This window comes from Sphaeramia orbicularis, chromosome 22 (genome assembly GCF_902148855.1).
Source record: "Sphaeramia orbicularis chromosome 22, fSphaOr1.1, whole genome shotgun sequence".
Taxonomy (NCBI): Eukaryota; Metazoa; Chordata; class Actinopteri; order Kurtiformes; family Apogonidae; genus Sphaeramia; species Sphaeramia orbicularis.
The window spans coordinates 34,418,279-34,435,845 of NC_043978.1; the positions used below are offsets into that span (position 1 = coordinate 34,418,279).

A 17,567-nucleotide genomic window follows, 5' to 3' on the forward strand; every position below is an offset into this window, starting at 1 on the left:
AATGACCTTAATCGTGTGTTAAATTACACCAAGTCACACCTTCACCAAAAACCTTCTGAAGACAAAGTGTAATTCAACAAAATATCTTTAATAGATATAAACATTTTTACACATCACAGCTCAATGGAAACAGAATGACATGCTGTCACACATGTTGAATGAAGGTGCAGGGGCGATTCGCTGTGCTACGGCTTGGAACTCATTTATCTATGAGTCCAGCTCATGGTTTTTGTTCTGTCTTATCCCCTGTTCATCTATCACCACTCCTGTAGCTCATCACTACATCCTGGCCAATAAAGAAATACATAAAAAAAATCTTAAAAAATAAGGGTGAAGGTGCAAATTCTGATGAAATATCAAATTCTCCATATATACAGTTGCACAGTATCTGAGTACAAAAGGAAACATTTATGGGGCTCAAAGTAAATAAGGACTCTGTTCCATTACTGCTGGTCATTTACTGACCAATTTCAGGTTGGGCTTTCAAGCAAATTTACACACTACAGAAAACACTGTAGCTGGAATTTCAGGATTTACAGACGTCTCACCATGTAATCATAAAGTAAACAGTACCCATTTAGTCTATGACAGAGATCAGGATCAGATTGAGGCCTTAAAGCATGCTACGGATTGAGAAGGTGTGGATTGGGGGAGTGGGTGGGGGGGGCATCAGTTCCATGTAGCGTTTTACACGTTGTCAACAGTGGCACCGTCGATTATTCCATACGTTTGGAATAAAGGTTGACATGGTTTGAACCTTTATTTAGACTTGAACGTCCTCCCTCGTATAAGAGATGGACTGTAAATGAACACATGCAGGTCTCTTCACTGCAAATGGCTTTTTTTTTTTTTTTCTTTCTTTTCTTGGCCATCACCTTTGTCATAAATATCTTTACATACAATATCAAGGGCAGAGGTGAGAAAATAAATGTTATATATTTACAAGACTCTGATTAAATGACACTGAACTGTCAGCCTCTATATCTTTGTGGCACTCATACTGCTTTGTGTTTTTACAATATACTGTATATTCTTTGCATCAGCATGTGACCAGTAGTCCTATACATATTTTACTTGCAATAACCCTCTAGAAATTAAACATTTCACACACTTGTACAACCTGTTCATAGTAAATTCAGACAGACGTGACCTTACAGTGTTTACAGTATGTGCTATGCAAAGGGTCCATCTGTCTGTCTCTCTGTCGGTCTGTGTCTACCTACTCACACTGCTCTATCATAAAAACATATTGTCTAATAGGGGATTTCTCACCTCATACAGCTTCTTTTGGTTTTGTTAGTAATAAAAAATAATCAGTGGCGTTATCACTGAATTGATTCTTCTACAATCCACTGTCAATTCTTGGAAAGTGTCAACTTCTCCCAAAGGGATATGAGGTGTGCTCCAACTCGTGCATGGAATAAAGCAATTTAATTCATGTTGGAAATAATCGGTAATGTGTTAATTTGTAATTAGGCTAGCTAGGGAGCGTTAATGAGGACAGTAGCTTTAAATGTCTCGGGTTAAATTCGACATCCTGCCCTCTCCTACATGCAGAGATACCAACAATCCATCAGACACAAAGCATCACATCATCTGAGAGAATCCTAAGGAGAGGAGTGCATGCTGGGTAACACTGTCACACTGCTGCTCTTTCTCTGCCCGTTCTCCCAAAATAATGCTAAACATACTGGAGGCTGAAACATTATGGTGAGTAAGGTCATGTTGGCACTAGTTTATAAAAAGCCCAAGAGTTTTGTTTTGTTTTTTTTTAAGCAATTTTCAGATGGTCTGTGTTGGACCATGTTGTGTGTGAAGTACTGAACAACAGATCAGCTCCAGTAGTGGTCATAACTCCCATTGGAAAGCAGTCAGTGGCTGTGTGCGTCAGTTCATGTCGATAGTGTTGAAGACCCACTCTGTGAACTTCTTGAGCTTGGCTGAGGCGCTGTAGGACTCTTCCAGGAGTCGCTGGTTGTCCTCTCGCAGACTTTGGATCTGGGCCTGCAGCGACGCTTTAGCATCCTTCTCCTTTTAGCAACAGAGGAAACAAATGCATAAGCAATCACATTTGACAGTGGGTATAATATGTAAATACCATTGTTCACAATGTAAATAATGTAAATATGTAAATACCATTTAAATTTTAAGAATGTTTAATTCTAAATTCTCTGTTTATATAAATACCAAATTTCTCATTTTCCTTTATATTTCACTCTCACTTGTGATTTTTTTCTACCTGTTTTTGCACTGGTGTGTTGTATGTTGCTGCTGTCAACTGTGAAAATTCCCTATGGTGGGATCAATAAAGTTTTAGCTTATCTTATGTTATCTTATCTTATATACAGTCCCAACACAATCTTTTTTTATTAATGTCTTATTTTTGTATGATCACAATCTACAACTACTTGGCAACTACTTTAACATTTTACCAACTGTAAGGAGGTATCATGTGGGAGTAAGGCTAATAGTGAGCACATAAAGTATATAAAAAAAATCATAATTCATGTTCAATAATTTCTACACTTACTATCAATAAGAAGTAAATAGGAGATTATTAAGGGAAAACCATTGATGATCTTGTAATTGTAGAATATCATTATGCCAAGTTAGCCATTACTAAGTGCTTTATAATGACTGATCAACATATCCAATCAATATGCATGCTAAGAAGCAAGTAGTTAGTGGTGAATATAAGTAAAAAGTAGAAAAGGTTACAGTAGACAGTATGTTTTGGTGAGCAACACTGATGAAAATATAACTTATTAGTTTAAAACACACCACAGTTCAGATTTAGAAAAAGATAATGTACATTGATGATACATGCGTTTCATTAATAGTTTTATTTATTACTTGATAACTGCTGGTAATCTGTTTATGGCTTATTCTTACATTTAAACAATAAAAAAGTAGATATATCTCACATTAAATTCATGTTATTTATGTGCTAAATTCTTTTGTTTGCGTTCTTGTGCAGTGGGGGGTCTCACTCTGCTCAAACCATAGCTCACCTTCTTCAGGTCTTCTTGTAGCACCTTCACCATATTCTCCAACTGGCTCACCTTCCCCATCAGACAGGCTGGAGTCTCACTGTGAACAACAACAGCCAGGATGTTAGTTCAAACAAGTACTGAAGCTTCAAAGTGATGCAGTTTCTAAAGCCACAGCCAGTGTTTCTTTTGTTCAGTCCAGTGCAGTGGAGGTTTTACACTGGTTTTCAGTCAACTGAGCATACATAGCTTTTACTGATTACCATGTGGTCAACCAGAGGACTAATTAGTGGCATCAGCTGCTGTGGTGTTAGGAAATAAATCTTCTGGGCCCTCCACTGGCACAGGGACGGATTAAAGCAAACACTGGTCCTAGGCCATGACCTGCAGGCTCTTACTCAGGCGAGGGCTGCCTCAGCGGGGCTGCCTGAGGCTCGGCCTGCTGGGGGCTGCTGGTCGCTGCACTCTCAGCCACGGCGTTCTCTTCTTGGGCGGCGAGGAAGACCAGCCTCTGTTCTGAATGAAAGATTGTTGGAAGATGTAACATTAGATTTGTTTGCCTTTAGGTAAAAAGACAAAAAAAAAAATACAGAATTACGGTGCCATCTTCTGGTGAGAATTGTAACTACAGCAGGGTTTCTATGACACGCCATAGAGGTGCATATTAATATTAGTAATTAATTTCACAGCCAATGGTTTTAGGAAGGAAATGAAAACAGAACTTGTGCCTACCCTCAAAGGCCTTGGCGGCATCCACCAGGTGGGCCCAGTCCAGTGGACCATCAGCCCCGGTGTCAGGCAGGGGCATCAGGACAGGCTCCTCCAGCTGCAGCCGCTTCCTGTCCTGCTCTGACTCCGTACTCTCTGGGGCTGACAGGTCTCCTGGGAAAGAAAACCCACAAAGTGAAACACACACATTTGGATTTGTTCTTTCATGACAAAAACAAGAGAATGTGCAGTCAATGGAAACGCCACATGTAACACATTTAAACAAACATTCAGCTTCTGTAATACCCTGATGTAGGTCACTTAGTTTCAGATAACGATGCATGTATCATGACTGAATAGAAATATATATAAATATATGTTTAATGCAGCAAAATAAATGCAAAATCTTTCAATCTAAATAAAAAAGGTAAATACAAAATACTAAAAGAGGATAGTGGTGTTTGAGTCTGTTGTGGGGATGGTCTGTGGCATAATGTCAGACTTGTCATGACCAAATCACATCACTGCGACAAGTAAATATTCTGTCATATTTACTCTTCATACTGTTGTCATGTAAATTCGCTACTTGCATCCCTGCTATGTTTTCCAAATTATGAAAAAAATGCCTTTAACAGTTAAAGACTATCATAAATATTTACCCATTGACTTGTGTGACGGTCGTCGGGCCTGCGTATGGCGAGCTGTGGGTGAGCGTGGTATGGTGGAGCAGCTAAACAGAAGGTCAGTGGGAGTGTCACGCTGTCCACTAGAAGATGACTCCCTCTGTCCACTGTAAATACTCTCATCTGACAGTGTTCTCTGAAGGGAGCGACGGCTGGGTGGCGGTCCTGGAAACAAGGGCTTCAGAAACAGAGATGGAAACAAATTAGAGGAATGACAACAGGAAATTATATTACTCCACTATTAAAATTAGAGACAAGGGGCGACAGTTTGCATTAGTAGTTACTGGCTCAGTTTTGGTTTTGTTTAATAATTTCGTTGCAGTGTGATCAGTGTAAATGCTCCCAAAAAGACAAAATCCTGTCTGTTATTAACTTCAGTCCTAACACTAGCACTAGTCTCCTCAGTACCTTCTCTTCACTTGTAGTGGGCGGAGGGCTGTCAAGTGTGATGAGCTTCTTTAACTCTTCTTCCAGGCTGGACTTGGGGGCTTGCCGGTGGGGGGACTGAGCGCCCCGGAGGTTTGCCCTGAGCTGTGGCTGACCACCCAGGAGACCGTCACTCTGATGCCGTCTGGAGAGAGAAACAAGGTAGTCACATTAAAGGTATACAGTGGTGGAAAAAAGTTTTTAGGACATCCTGTACATTTGTGATATACTGCATTAAGAATCACTCTTAAGTCATTAAACTTTGCCAAGTATTGTTCCACTCTTTAGACCCACATGCTCCCTTCTGCATGTGCACTCTTCTGTTAAGGTCAAAGGTGGATGTTTCAGCAACATCCAGTGTATGACATGTTGAAACTGTTAGTTTGTTATTTTTCTTGTTAACAATAAAAAATTACATTTGTCTGTGTCTGTCTGATGCAGTCATAAGTACTGCAAGTATTTCATCATATTATTTACGATTGTGTAAAATTTTAAGGGTGGCCGAAGACTTTTTTTCACTAGTGTATTATGTATATATTAATGGAAGGCAGGTAACAATAATAATGAAGGAAGTAATGACTGTAAAATTAGAAATTGTTGTTATTAATAAACATTTCATGGTGTAAAATCAGCAGCCGTCGTCATAACCACAGATGTGTGAATGTGGAGAAACTAAAAATATTTATTCTACTTTTTCTGCAGGAAAATATTCAAACTCAAATACACCACAAGATGGCAGTGCTGCCCATGTGTGGAAAAACAATATTTCTTCAGCACTGTCTGGGATATAATATGTAAATTCTTTCCCTCAGTCTTGTCAACATCAACACCACTGACAGCAGGATGCGGTCTCACGCAGAGCTAAATGTCCTCTCGCAACATCCAGCTCTGTGTGAGACACGGTTATAAACATTAGCAGATGCTTTGAAGGAATCGTTCCCATCATACTTGCGAGTGCTGCCAAAGTCCACAGAGTTGACGGTTCCACCAGGTTTCCTCCAGCCAATCAGGTACTTCGATGTTGCTCCTTGGCGAGGGTAGAAGCTCTTGGGCCCTGGAGACTGGGAGTTCTGGGAGGTGGGAGACGTGGCTGCTGCCTCCTCCTGGGAGGACATGGGGCTGCAGCCTTGGCCCATTGGACTCCCTGAGTGGCCAGAACTCAGCGTGCTTCAAACAAAAGGAGAAACAGCGGCAAGTCAGTTAGTACAGAAGGTGTAGGCACGTCACACAGACTTTGATATTCATGTACCTGCCATATAGAGAAACACAAAGCAGAATAACAAGCTGCAAATGAGCAGAACTGCCTATTGTGTTAGAAGTTGCACGGAGAAACACTCAAAACTCCCTAAAAGTGCCTAGATCTAAGCTAACCTTTTCTATCTCTTACTATTTCTGTGGATGAAACCAACTGAAGAATTCATAAATATAAAATAGGACACTGTGTCCTTGCAGTTATTTCTGTTACCTTCAAATAACATGTTCAATAGTTCCACATAGAAGCTTGAATGTTCAAATGGCAAGTTTATGTGTTTTATGTGTGTGTGTCTGTGTGCATATGCATGTGCACTATAAAACAAAGCTGCCAATGTACAGGTCTGGTGGAGCTGAGTTATTTCTGGCTGAGTGAAGAAGAGAGGGAGTAAAGCTGTAGTTCATTCAAAGGAAGTGGGATTTAGAAAAGGGGGAACAGTGCTGAGCTCACAGTCTGCATTTCTAGCAACTTCAAGCACTTCCTTTCTATCATGGATACCAGGAGACAGCAATAAATACAAATGCAACACCACACACACCCAGTCATTTCATTCGTCTCGTCTCCTCTCCCTTTGTTAATGCCAAACCGCGGAACTTTGGACATTTCCATCTGGCGCGGTACAGGATATATCTGGACTACAATGAATCACTGTCTATTTAATGAAACATTGATGCACGGGCAGAAATTCCTCAGCTGCCTACACAGCTGAGTCTTACACAACAGCAGCACACCTGGAGTGGGAGGCGGCATCACTCATGGTGTAAGAGCCGTTGTCAGGAACAAGAGGAAATGCTGAGGGACTCTTCGTCTGGATTTCACTGCCTCCAATGGCGAGAAGAGAGTCTGGCGGCGGAGATGAGGAGTCGGCAGCCCCCTGGCTGCCTGATGCTTCATCCTGCCACGGGATTTTTTCTTTGGCCCTGAAGGCACCGGTGGAGGATGCTGTGCTACTTTGGGTGGCAGTGAAAGAGGTGGCATCGATGCCACTGTCAGTGGAGGCCCCCTGAAGGTATCCATTGAGCTCTAGGTCACCCCGCACGCCTGAACGCGAGCCAACTTCGTACCACTTCTCATCACTGTGGGCCGAACTGGAGGCGTTGCTTGACAGTGTGTTGCTGCTCGACTGACTGGATGAATATGGAGCATCCTATGTGATAAGTGAAAGCATCAGAGTTATTATAGTTCATGAATACTAAAACCAGCTGTGAATAGCATATGTAATAGTAATTTAATTAGCTTAAATATAGAAACATCAGCAACACCCTGCAAAAATCTAAATTTTACCAAGTGTATTCTTTCTTTTTTAATCAAAATATCTCATCACATTTAAAATAAGACAATCACCTAAAGAGAAACTTTTCAGTGAGATATAAGAACTTATTTTTAGACAATACAACTTGAAAATCTTACTTCAAGAAATCTTACCAAGATATTTTCACTTGTTCTTTTGGCAGATTTTTTTTTGCTTAATTCAAGATTTTTTTGCTTAATTCAAGCAACAACAAAAAAATCTGCCAATGGAACAAGTGAAAATTATCTTGGTAAGCTTTCTTGAAATACGATTTTCAAGATCTATTGTCTAAAAATAAGTTCTTATATCTCACTTACAAGTTACTCTTTAGGTGATTATGTCTTATTTTAAGTGTGATGAGATATTTTGACTAGAAATGAGAAAAATACACTTGGTAAGATTTTGAGACAGTTACTAGAAGTTTCACTTTTAATGTTGCCTGTAAGAATATGGGAATCACCATCAGCACACTCCTTCAATCTTTCCTTTTGCAGTTTTTATAAATCAAGTGTTTTCCTTACCTAAAAAAAAACAAACAAACTACATAACTAAAGTAAAAAACCAAATTAAAAGTAGGCAATTGCTCCAAATAAGAAAGAACCTGCTTATACATATGTAAAATCAGACAACACAAACTAAATCAAATTAAAAACTGAAAGACTAAATAAAACTAATAGCATAAAATGCACCCAATAAACAAACAAACAAACTAACTAACCAACTATTGTTTTATATATTTACAGCCCAAACATTAATCTAGATTCTTGAATGTCTTTTAAAGCACTTTGTAAAGATAAAATGCTAAAAATAAACATATGAAAAGTCTTTAGCCCTTGCACAAAAACACATGATCATTATCAGTGAATACACAGCAGCCCTTTGGTTACCACAGGGTTCTCCAGTCTGTTATCAGACAAGATGGAGTAAATTACAGGCAGTGTTGTTTAATTCTAGCTCACCTTAGTGCTTTTGTTTGGAGACATGTGATTGCCCTGCTCTGGTGGTTGGAGTCGAGGAATCACTGCCTTTGAAACCGCAGGGTCTGCAGAAAACAAAGACATGTGGGTAAATAGATCTGTAGTTGAGAACAGCAGTCATTTTTTATCCCACACCGGTAAAACCTTTAATATTGTGTTTTTGTTACCGGCACTGGTTTTGTCCAGTCTACCAGATGAATCCACATCTCCGCTTCGGGTCCAACCGGCAGTAGAGCACACTTTGACCCCGTTGGCCCCTTCACCTGCTGCCTGCCGTACAGATGACACGGGGGACTGGCAGTTGTTGTTAAACCTGGAGGACACACAAGGAAGGTCATGTATGATGCCAAGTTGTACAGCAGTTGCAATGTGTTACATTTAGTTTATCAGTTTGTTTTTTGGTTTGGCTTTTTTTTTTTTTTTTTGATTTAGGAGCTCAGTAGCACACAGGGTATTGTGAGGAAAGGCTTGATTTATAGAAGCGGAAAAAGGTAGGATGAAAGAATAGATAACGCAACTCAATTTATAAAGCACTTTAAAAACAAAACACAGTTGGCCAAACTTCTGTACAGACCAGTGGCGGCTGCTCGTCTTTCAGACAGGGGAAGCTCATTGTCGGCTTACATAAAAAATAAATAAATACATAAATAAATAAATAAATCGTCAAGCCATTTAAACATAAATTCAGCCCTCCGTTCCTTTTTAAGAAAATGGTCAGTGACCTTATCGTACTAAGTAGGCGTCTTTTCCAGGGACTGGACCAGTGTCCTCTGAATGTCCAGCAGAGCTGGTCTGCTTAGACAGCCTTGGCCCATTGTGTTGTGGGTGTAAGACTTCAGCCTTTTTAAACTAGAGATGCTCCTTTCACTCCGACCTAGCCGACAGTTTGATTGATTTAACTATCTACAAAACGATATTAAACTCGAACAAGAAATGATTCAATTATGTAACCGAAACAAGAAAACGCTGAAATTATGTTAAATTGAAACAAGGAAGTCCAATGAGTGTGTTTTATTTACAGTGCAAGAAATGAACGAGTAATTTCGTAGTGGTTTCTCTCTCTCTTTCACAGCAGAATGTGTGACGGTATTAAACTGAACTGTGTCAGTGAAGGAGGAGATCTGAAAATTGCTGTCAATCAAACGGGATACAGCCTTTCGACTGATCCTCCAATCAGCACGTGAGATTCTGGCGTCCAGCCTGGCCGAGCTCCGCCCACAGCTCCATTCACCCCCAGAGACGCCTGGCATCCGGGGGCGGGACAACATCATGGCATTTATCCAATTACCGTCCAGTTTTGACGCAATGAAAAAAACTGTTCCACTCAGTCCCATTGAAGCCCATAGACGCCCGCAGTCTACGGACAAATGCACTGAGCAGAGATCGAATGAGAAAACAGCACAACAGGAATGGATGAGAAGTGAACAACATCGCGTTCGTTGATTTGTGATAAAGCTGATTCTGAACAAACTCATCTTGGAGATGAACGTGTTCTAACACATTTGTAGTCAATAAAATGTCAACACAGCCGTACATATTTAACCATTTAATTTTCATAATTTTAGGGGAAGCCGGGCTTCCCTTGCAGTCTATGAGAAATCGCCACTGGTACAGACATAAAAACTAATAAAATCAAATAAAAGAATTAATAAAAACAACAAAAGCCAACCTCCCACACTGAGTTAAAAGCAAAAATACGTTTTCAGAAAGGGATTTAAAAACAGAAATTGATGTTAAATATGCCATATTGTGGATAGTAACTTCATTCTTGCAATCAATCAGCTATTAACACTTGGGGGAAAATGAGCAGACATTTCCCGTGGTTTTGTTTTATTTTTGTTTTCATGTTTCTGAAAACAGTAGTAAAATGCAGTACTCACCCATCTGGCATAGACTTCTGCCTCCAGTGGCTGGAGCTCATGGTGTCTGTGTAGGAGAGACTGGAGGGAGAGTTTGTGTTTTGCATTGTGCGACCCATCACAATGGAGCAGGCAAGAGCGTAGTTGTCATTCCCTGGAGAATATCTGTGGGGACACATATGGATGTCATTAAAGTCGTAAACTTCAGGCAGACAGAAATGAGGTCAGTGTGTCTCCAAGTTTCACAACTTGGAGACACTGCGTAACCTTGTTCTGTAACCTTTTGGGGTTGAGGGGTCGGCCATCGCTGGACACACTGCGGGGGATGGCAGCAGAATTACGATCACCAAAGTCAGAGGGTGGGGCTTTAATCAGCGTTCCTGCTGTGCCGGCAGCGCGTGTTTGAGGGCTGGATGAGGTACGCGGCCACTTGGTGTTGTTGTTGTTAGTCGGGCGGAAGGGGAACTTCAGCTCATATGGCATGCCTTCTTTGTGGTTCTTGTAGTCCACTAATGGCATGTGGTAAATTTCTGAGCAGCCTCTGTGGGCACATGAAGCATTTAATCATGACATATCTGAAGAAAATACGTAGGCTACGAATTAACTGAAATATTTCCTGCATCTTGACGTTGAACAAAACTCTGTGGTATAGATACACTAGAGTCAACACACATCAATGCAGCAACACTGTGTGAACAAAGTTATAGAGTTGAGTGATAGTAGAACTCTTGACATTAACAAAGAAAACAGAAGAAATTGCATTTGGCATATCATGTGACAGCTGTTAACAGATGACAGATCATCAGTTTAACCACACAGATCACATTGTATTTGTCTGAAAAAAGCCAAAACAAAGAATTCATTTTCTCTGCTTCCCTGGGTCATATGGTAGAAATAGACAAATTATTCTTCTGTTTTCACTTGGGTGATAATGTGTGTTCTACAGTATTGTACTATGACTTGGTACAAGTGTTTGTCCACTACTTTAAAGTCAAAAATTGTTGGCCATCCCCTTGAGAAACCATGAATCAACAAACCAAAATAATATAGTAAGGCTGGCCAACGACTGTCTGTGATCCCAACTATATTCCCGACAATGAGCACAAATTGTTACTGACAAAAAAAGAGATACAGGGCTCCACGATCAAAAGTATGTTAAAGGGCGTGAAGTAATTAAGGTGAATGTTAAATTTAACATCTTTTTGTGATTTTGCAAAAATAGCTGCAAAGATGCAAGAGAAAAAAAAAAAAAAAAATCAGACTGACATTAAAACACTATCCTGATTTCCATATCTACTCTACCTGCGAGGTGTGGAGTCCTCATGTGGGGGGATGATGACCACCTTGACAGTGACGGAGGTTCGGAGCAGGTCGATCATCTGCTCGTGGGACAGCGAGGCAACTGCCACTTTGCAGATCTCCACCAGCCGGCTGCCTTGCCTGAGCCCAGCCTGCCAGGCGTAGCCATAGGGCTCCACCTCTGCTACAATGCCCTCAAAGTTCACATGAAAGCCCAGCTGTCCCAGGGCATTTCGTCGCAGGGTGATCTCTGTTGTCTGACTGCCTTTGGTCAGCAACTGCAGAAAAATAAAGATAAGAGATGAAGATGGAGGCAGAGCTTAATAATATGCATAATATTTTAAGCAGCAGCTGTATAGTTGCTTGCAATAAACCAACATAATTTTATATTTAAAAGCTAACATTAACTTCTATGCCATTAAAACTCCAATATAAATGTCTTTCATTATGAAAACAACAGTTTTTCATTAGATTTGTTCAGGAAGGCACCAATCACTGACTACCATCATTACTACCTGTCTAGTTCACTTGAAACTAAATAGTAGTTAGTGCAGCCCTACAGCACTGCTACTTCAGTTTCATGTACCTAACCAAAAGAAAAAATAATTTACAAACAAAGCCACGTGCCTGTACTTGTATCAAAGAACAGTAATTATTTACTTTGTTTACCATCAACTAAACTGCAACATTGAGAGGAATGATTTCAATATCCCACCAAGAAGTGCTGCCTTACCTCCAGCGCTCTGAAAACCTCAGTAATGATATCAAATCACCAAATTACTATGTATTTTGCTCAGCATGACTTATAATCATAGTTACAACACAACAGCTGTGGCTTCTTGGTGACTTTATGTGAGGCTACACCCTTTTTTTTCTTTAATAACAGCAACACTACACATTTCCTCCTCCTTCTCATACTGCTGTTGTTAAGAAAGCTGACAGTTGGCATGGCATAATAAGACAGTAAGTCACTGCTGAAAAATGCTACTTATCACTTTTTGTCCACACACCTTTTTAGTGGTTTGAGTAATATTACAAAATGGTCTGCCCTTTGTAGTGCTAAATATCTGCTGTTTTAAGTACAAAATGACTCCTATACCTTGGTTTGTCTGCAAGCGTGAGATAATCGCTTGAAATATAAATACAGTACATTAGGATCATCGGGACTCATGGCAGTCAGAGGTACAAAGACTAAGGGAGATGTGTGTGAGCTCATTACAAGCTGTTTGTCACAGACAGCGTGTTTGGCTCAGTGTGACCTTTGATCACTACAGCAGATGGTGTGAGCTAATGATATGTACAATCATAGACAGTGGTAATGCCCCACTGACCTCCAGCCTTTTGACAACCTCTCCAAAGTCTTCAGTGTTATTATTGATGGAGCGGAGTGACACACTCTCCCCACGCTCATAGTAGATCTTCATGGAAGCGGGGCTCCCCGTTGACCACCCTATCACATCTCGCGTGGCACAGTTAAAAACAACAGCTTTGGCCTCCTGATCCAGTAAGATGATGAAGTCATTTGAAATGGCCAATAGGCACTCGCGTTCAGCACCAGCCACCTGGTCTTCAGCGTGAACCTGCCAAGTCACTGCCCCAAGACTCCGAAGCTCTGCCCCACTGTACGGCCGCACCTTCTCCCGTCGTTTATGTGCCAGAGAGATGAAGGGGAACTTCCCAGTGGGTTCTACTGGTGTGTTGGTCACGTGACGCTCCGCTAAGTCCCGCAGGTACTCCTGCCGGGTGCGTGTTGCCATGGCACCAAATTTGTCTGACTTGTGGGCTGCGTTTTCAGCGTTAATGACTTTGGCCAGGAGGAAGTCCCTGAAGACGGTAGACTTGGGAAAGGTGACTCCCTTGGGGATTGGTGGGCCAAAAGAGGGAACGTCTTGGGAACGGGTGACTGCCACACTGCAAAAAGGAAACACATACACACCTCAACCCACTTGGTTTAAATCCCAACATAAAACAAAACATTTGACCGATTTGGAAAAAATACACAAAACCAAACATCCACAACATTGAACATAGATTCAATGAAGTACAGTATGGTAACATAAAATATAACATAAAATAAAACACAATAAAAACGGTAAAAGCTAGAACTTTCTGTAAAAAAACTTTGATGGGATACATTCCAAGGACAAGTAGCACAGGTGAACTGTTGTTTTTTGACCCTTTTCATTTATAAAGGAGGGCGTCAGAATTCCTTCAGGCATGGCTCTCCTCCTGTTACCCTCTGCTGCTCCTATTCTATTTGCACACAATGGCTGTCCTAGAGTTAAATTACTATAAATAAGTAAACAGGTATAGGTAATGCTGTGTCATACCTGTGGCACACTGGAAACTTAAGCATGCTTTTAAACATACTGATGTTAATATTTCATTGGGGAAGAGACAGTTGGATTTCACAAGCAGTCTCCAAGTGTGTTCACATCCACTGTGGCTGTAAAATGTCCCAATGTCAAGTGAGAAAACCGGCCGATGCGATAAGTATACACATATACAGTAAAGCCTCATGGGTATGTGAAAAACGAGACATGGCCTTGGATAAGCTGATGTGACAGTCCTGACAACTTCTCCATCCAGTCCATTAAACAGATAACACAGTTACTGCCTGTAGCAGAAATGTTGCAAAACATGCCTGACTGCACCCGGCTTATAAATACTATACATCCAATCACAGCTGACAAGCTAGCTCCCAGTGCTGTCACCCTGAAACTCTCTGCAGCATCATGGTAGGAAGATGTAGAGCTGCAGCTGGAACTAGCTAGCACAAACAGCCTACATTTCCTAAACAAAGATCTTAGTTATGCAATCTGGCCCCGTGTGACTCTGAGGCAGCGGTTGAAAGCAGCAGATTAGCGCCCTCCTGGCCTCGGGCCACTTTCTCTACTCTAATGCTCAGGTCTGGCTTGATATGACCTGTGTACAACCCAAATCTCAGCAGCAGGAAACAAGAGGCTATTAATAACTCAGTGACTCAACGAAAAATAATAACATATAGTGTTTCTGTAATTAAGATTATATTAATAGAGCAGAGAGAAGTAAAGGCACTGGTCACAGGCAAGTCAAGAAGCAATAACAAAAGTCACAACAATGCAGTTTATGTGAAATGACTGTTGTGAAACAAGTAGTTGATCAACAGGGAATCTTTAGCAGTTATTTGTTTTATCATTTCTGACACTTTTCAAATAAAACATTAGCTTCTTTTATTTAATTCAGCTTCCCATCATTGTCAAACCATAATAAACATGTACTCATATAACTTACCTCCTGCCTTCACAAAAAAGCCACCATGCACTTTTTCCCCCAAAAAATATTCCTAATTGCTGTTGCCTTGCTGGACCGATTGTAACTCAATTCTGTTGTGGAGCTACAATCTGATCACACGGTGCAGCGCAACAAATCCTGCACTCGGCTGTGATTGTCTGGTCCAGACCCAGACCTCTTCCAAACCATGAGGAGAAACCATCCAGAGAAGCCTGCATCCAAACAATGGGAGTAGAAGCTAAATGCTGGGAGAGTCTAACTGGCTCTGGGTGGGGTAGCTAGAGTGTCCTCAAGGTTTCCGTATCCCGCGCCTCTCCATTTCATTCACACAGCAAACTAGGCGAACCAGCATTTAAGTTCTCCTCTTTTCCATAAAAATCTGCTCTTTGACAATGAACCAACAGATGCACCCTTGAGGCAAAAGGAGACAGAATATATCCACTAGTCAAGACAGGAATTAAGAAACTTAGCAGGCAAAAGAAGCAAAGTCTTGATATAAATTAAGAAAAATTTAATGCGGGCGTGAGATGAAAGACAGAAGGCTGGCCTGACCCGTCTTCTCTCCGTCCTGAGACGGACTCTGAGCTCTGAGGGACTCTGCTCTCTCAACAATCCTCCCCGCTCACATGCATGTCCGGGTGAAGAGAGCACTTCATGTTCATGGCGCTAACTCCTTCAGACCACTCCGACTCATGCTGCCCAAAGGCAAAGTGGCAGGCAGGGAGCAGGGGGGAGGGAGATGGGTGTGTGTGTGTGTGTGTGTGTGTGTGTGTGTGTGTGGGGTGGCTTGTATTATATGAGTGTGTGAAGAGTGAGCCTTAGAGTGAATTATTGTGCCAGGGAAGTATGTGCATGTGTGTGTGAGACTGTGTGCAAGTGAGCATGAGAAAGAGGTAAAAGGAGAAAAGGAAGGACTGAAGTGCGAGGAGGGCAACAATGTGTGGATAATGTGTGTGTGAGGCCGATAATCAGCCAGTAGAGAAGAAAAAGTGAGCTCATATCACTTCAGCAGCTACTGCGGTGCCAGTCTTTCATATTCCGTCCTAATTACACAAATTCAGACCCACGCTGACATACAGTAGACATGAATAAACACAATCTAGAAATATAGGGCAGTCCTCACGCAACAGGCTTTCATCTTTTAAAGAAACTCATGCCTTCCAGTCAATGCTTTTGTCTTAATGCTCACTACCTGTATGGGGGAAAAAAACACTGCAAGTAGCACTCAGAATGGTGCTTTTAGGGCTACTGAAAAAGACAAAAACAAAAACTGCCCTTGCACAGAGGGTCAGAAGTTGAAACATGATTACTTTTATGCTTATAGTTTAGTCAGTTTGGTAAGTATAATGAGACTCCTTATTCTTTATTCAGTTGCATATACATAGCTGATGCTGTATCTGTAAGAGTCATAATTTTACACTCAATCTGTGAGAATATAAAGTACAAACCCTTCCAAAGAACGCTTCTCAAAACCTGTATTTATCCAGGAAGGGGTTTTGTTCAGAGCACATTGGGAATACACCAACAAACACAGGCCACATACAGCAAGTTGTTATTTAAAGGAACCGCACTCCTGTCCACAATTACATTTTACATATCCATAATGACATTCTTCCTCGGACAAATGACGTCACTTTTGCCATTCATGAGTGGTGAGGTGAGCTTTCAGTTTCAGATATATACAATGTCATTTTCCAGAATGAATGCTATGGATATCAGCTAAAGAATTCGTAATAGGGAAAATTTTACATTTCAGATCTACAATCAAGGTCAAAATGTAATTACCCAAAATTAGAAATCATCGCAGATATATCTAATGTAATTCTAAATACCCTAAATACTTAGTAGTAGTAGTTGTAGTAGTAGTTTATTCAGTCGTTAATTACTTTAAACAACAAACAAAAACAACATATCCATTATTCCATAAACAATGCGACTGAAAAGGTTTAGGCTGAAGTGAAGACTTATTTTGCCTAACCTTATTTACAATTAACACAATGTTTCCACATAAAAACAAACATAAAAAATTTTTTTCAATGTAATCATTGTTAAATATACAACAGAAGAGAAAGCATATTTAATTTTAATTCAAGTAAATCCTGTCCTTCTGTCAACTACCAATATTAATCCTAGTCTTTTAAACAAGTATTTTCTTTAGTGAATCCTGAGCTCTATCTTTTTGAATAATAATTAATTTGTACTTAGAATAATAAAAAAAAAAGGTCATTATGGACATTGATAATTGCCATTATGATGAGTGAAAATGCAATTTCTGGTAACTTTAATTAGAATTATGACTACAATACAATTCCAGATTTGTCCCCAGGAAGAGGGACATTATGAATACTATGGTTTTGACTAGGATTTCTGCAATATCCAGTCTGGCTATTGCATTTTAAAATGTCTTACCGTGGACCACATGATGTATAGAAGAAAAAAACCTTTTCCATGGTGGTTATCAAACATCGACACATATACACTTTCAATGGGTTGCTCCTCCATCCTTCAGCTAGACTTCGCTTTCACTCAGATTTCTACTCACTAAATACAGAAACCCACCTGTAGCATGTGTTGTCAGAGCATGGGTTATGCACACGGACAATGATGAAGACATGTTGAAAGTGAGAGCGGATGGCCTTGGGGGTGAAGGGGTGAGCACCAGGCTCCTGGAACACGATTGTGACTATGTCGTTCCCTATGTGGCGCTTCCTCAGCAGCTAGTTAGTGAAAAACAATAAGGCATTTGTTAAATATTGAAGGTATAAGAGGAAAATTCCCATGAGGCATGCAATCCATTACCATTACAGTC

The 17,567-nt window shown here is 40.7% G+C and overlaps 1 protein-coding gene across 5 annotated transcripts in view; it reads right to left on the bottom strand.

The window, feature by feature from the left end:
* Positions 1–67: 67 nt before the first annotated feature.
* The window catches only part of LOC115413672 (signal-induced proliferation-associated 1-like protein 1), a 37,851-nt gene continuing 20,351 nt past the window's right edge, over positions 68–17,567 (bottom strand). For 4 of the 5 annotated variants that reach the window (XM_030126695.1, XM_030126697.1, XM_030126698.1 and 1 more), the window contains 15 exons: positions 17,318–17,475; positions 12,817–13,396; positions 11,489–11,763; positions 10,467–10,727; positions 10,208–10,351; positions 8,495–8,640; positions 8,310–8,392; positions 6,791–7,206; positions 5,756–5,974; positions 4,790–4,952; positions 4,358–4,559; positions 3,723–3,872; positions 3,389–3,506; positions 3,012–3,090; positions 1,888–2,031 (listed from right to left, as the gene is read on the bottom strand). In XM_030126695.1, coding sequence (XP_029982555.1) covers positions 1,888–2,031; positions 3,012–3,090; positions 3,389–3,506; positions 3,723–3,872; positions 4,358–4,559; positions 4,790–4,952; positions 5,756–5,974; positions 6,791–7,206; positions 8,310–8,392; positions 8,495–8,640; positions 10,208–10,351; positions 10,467–10,727; positions 11,489–11,763; positions 12,817–13,396; positions 17,318–17,475 — 3,138 coding nt within the window. Of the gene's footprint in view, positions 2,032–3,011; positions 3,091–3,388; positions 3,507–3,722; positions 3,873–4,357; positions 4,560–4,789; positions 4,953–5,755; positions 5,975–6,790; positions 7,207–8,309; positions 8,393–8,494; positions 8,641–10,207; positions 10,352–10,466; positions 10,728–11,488; positions 11,764–12,816; positions 13,397–17,317; positions 17,476–17,567 lie in introns of all 5 variants that reach the window. The other variant, XM_030126699.1, reaches the window with a different exon arrangement.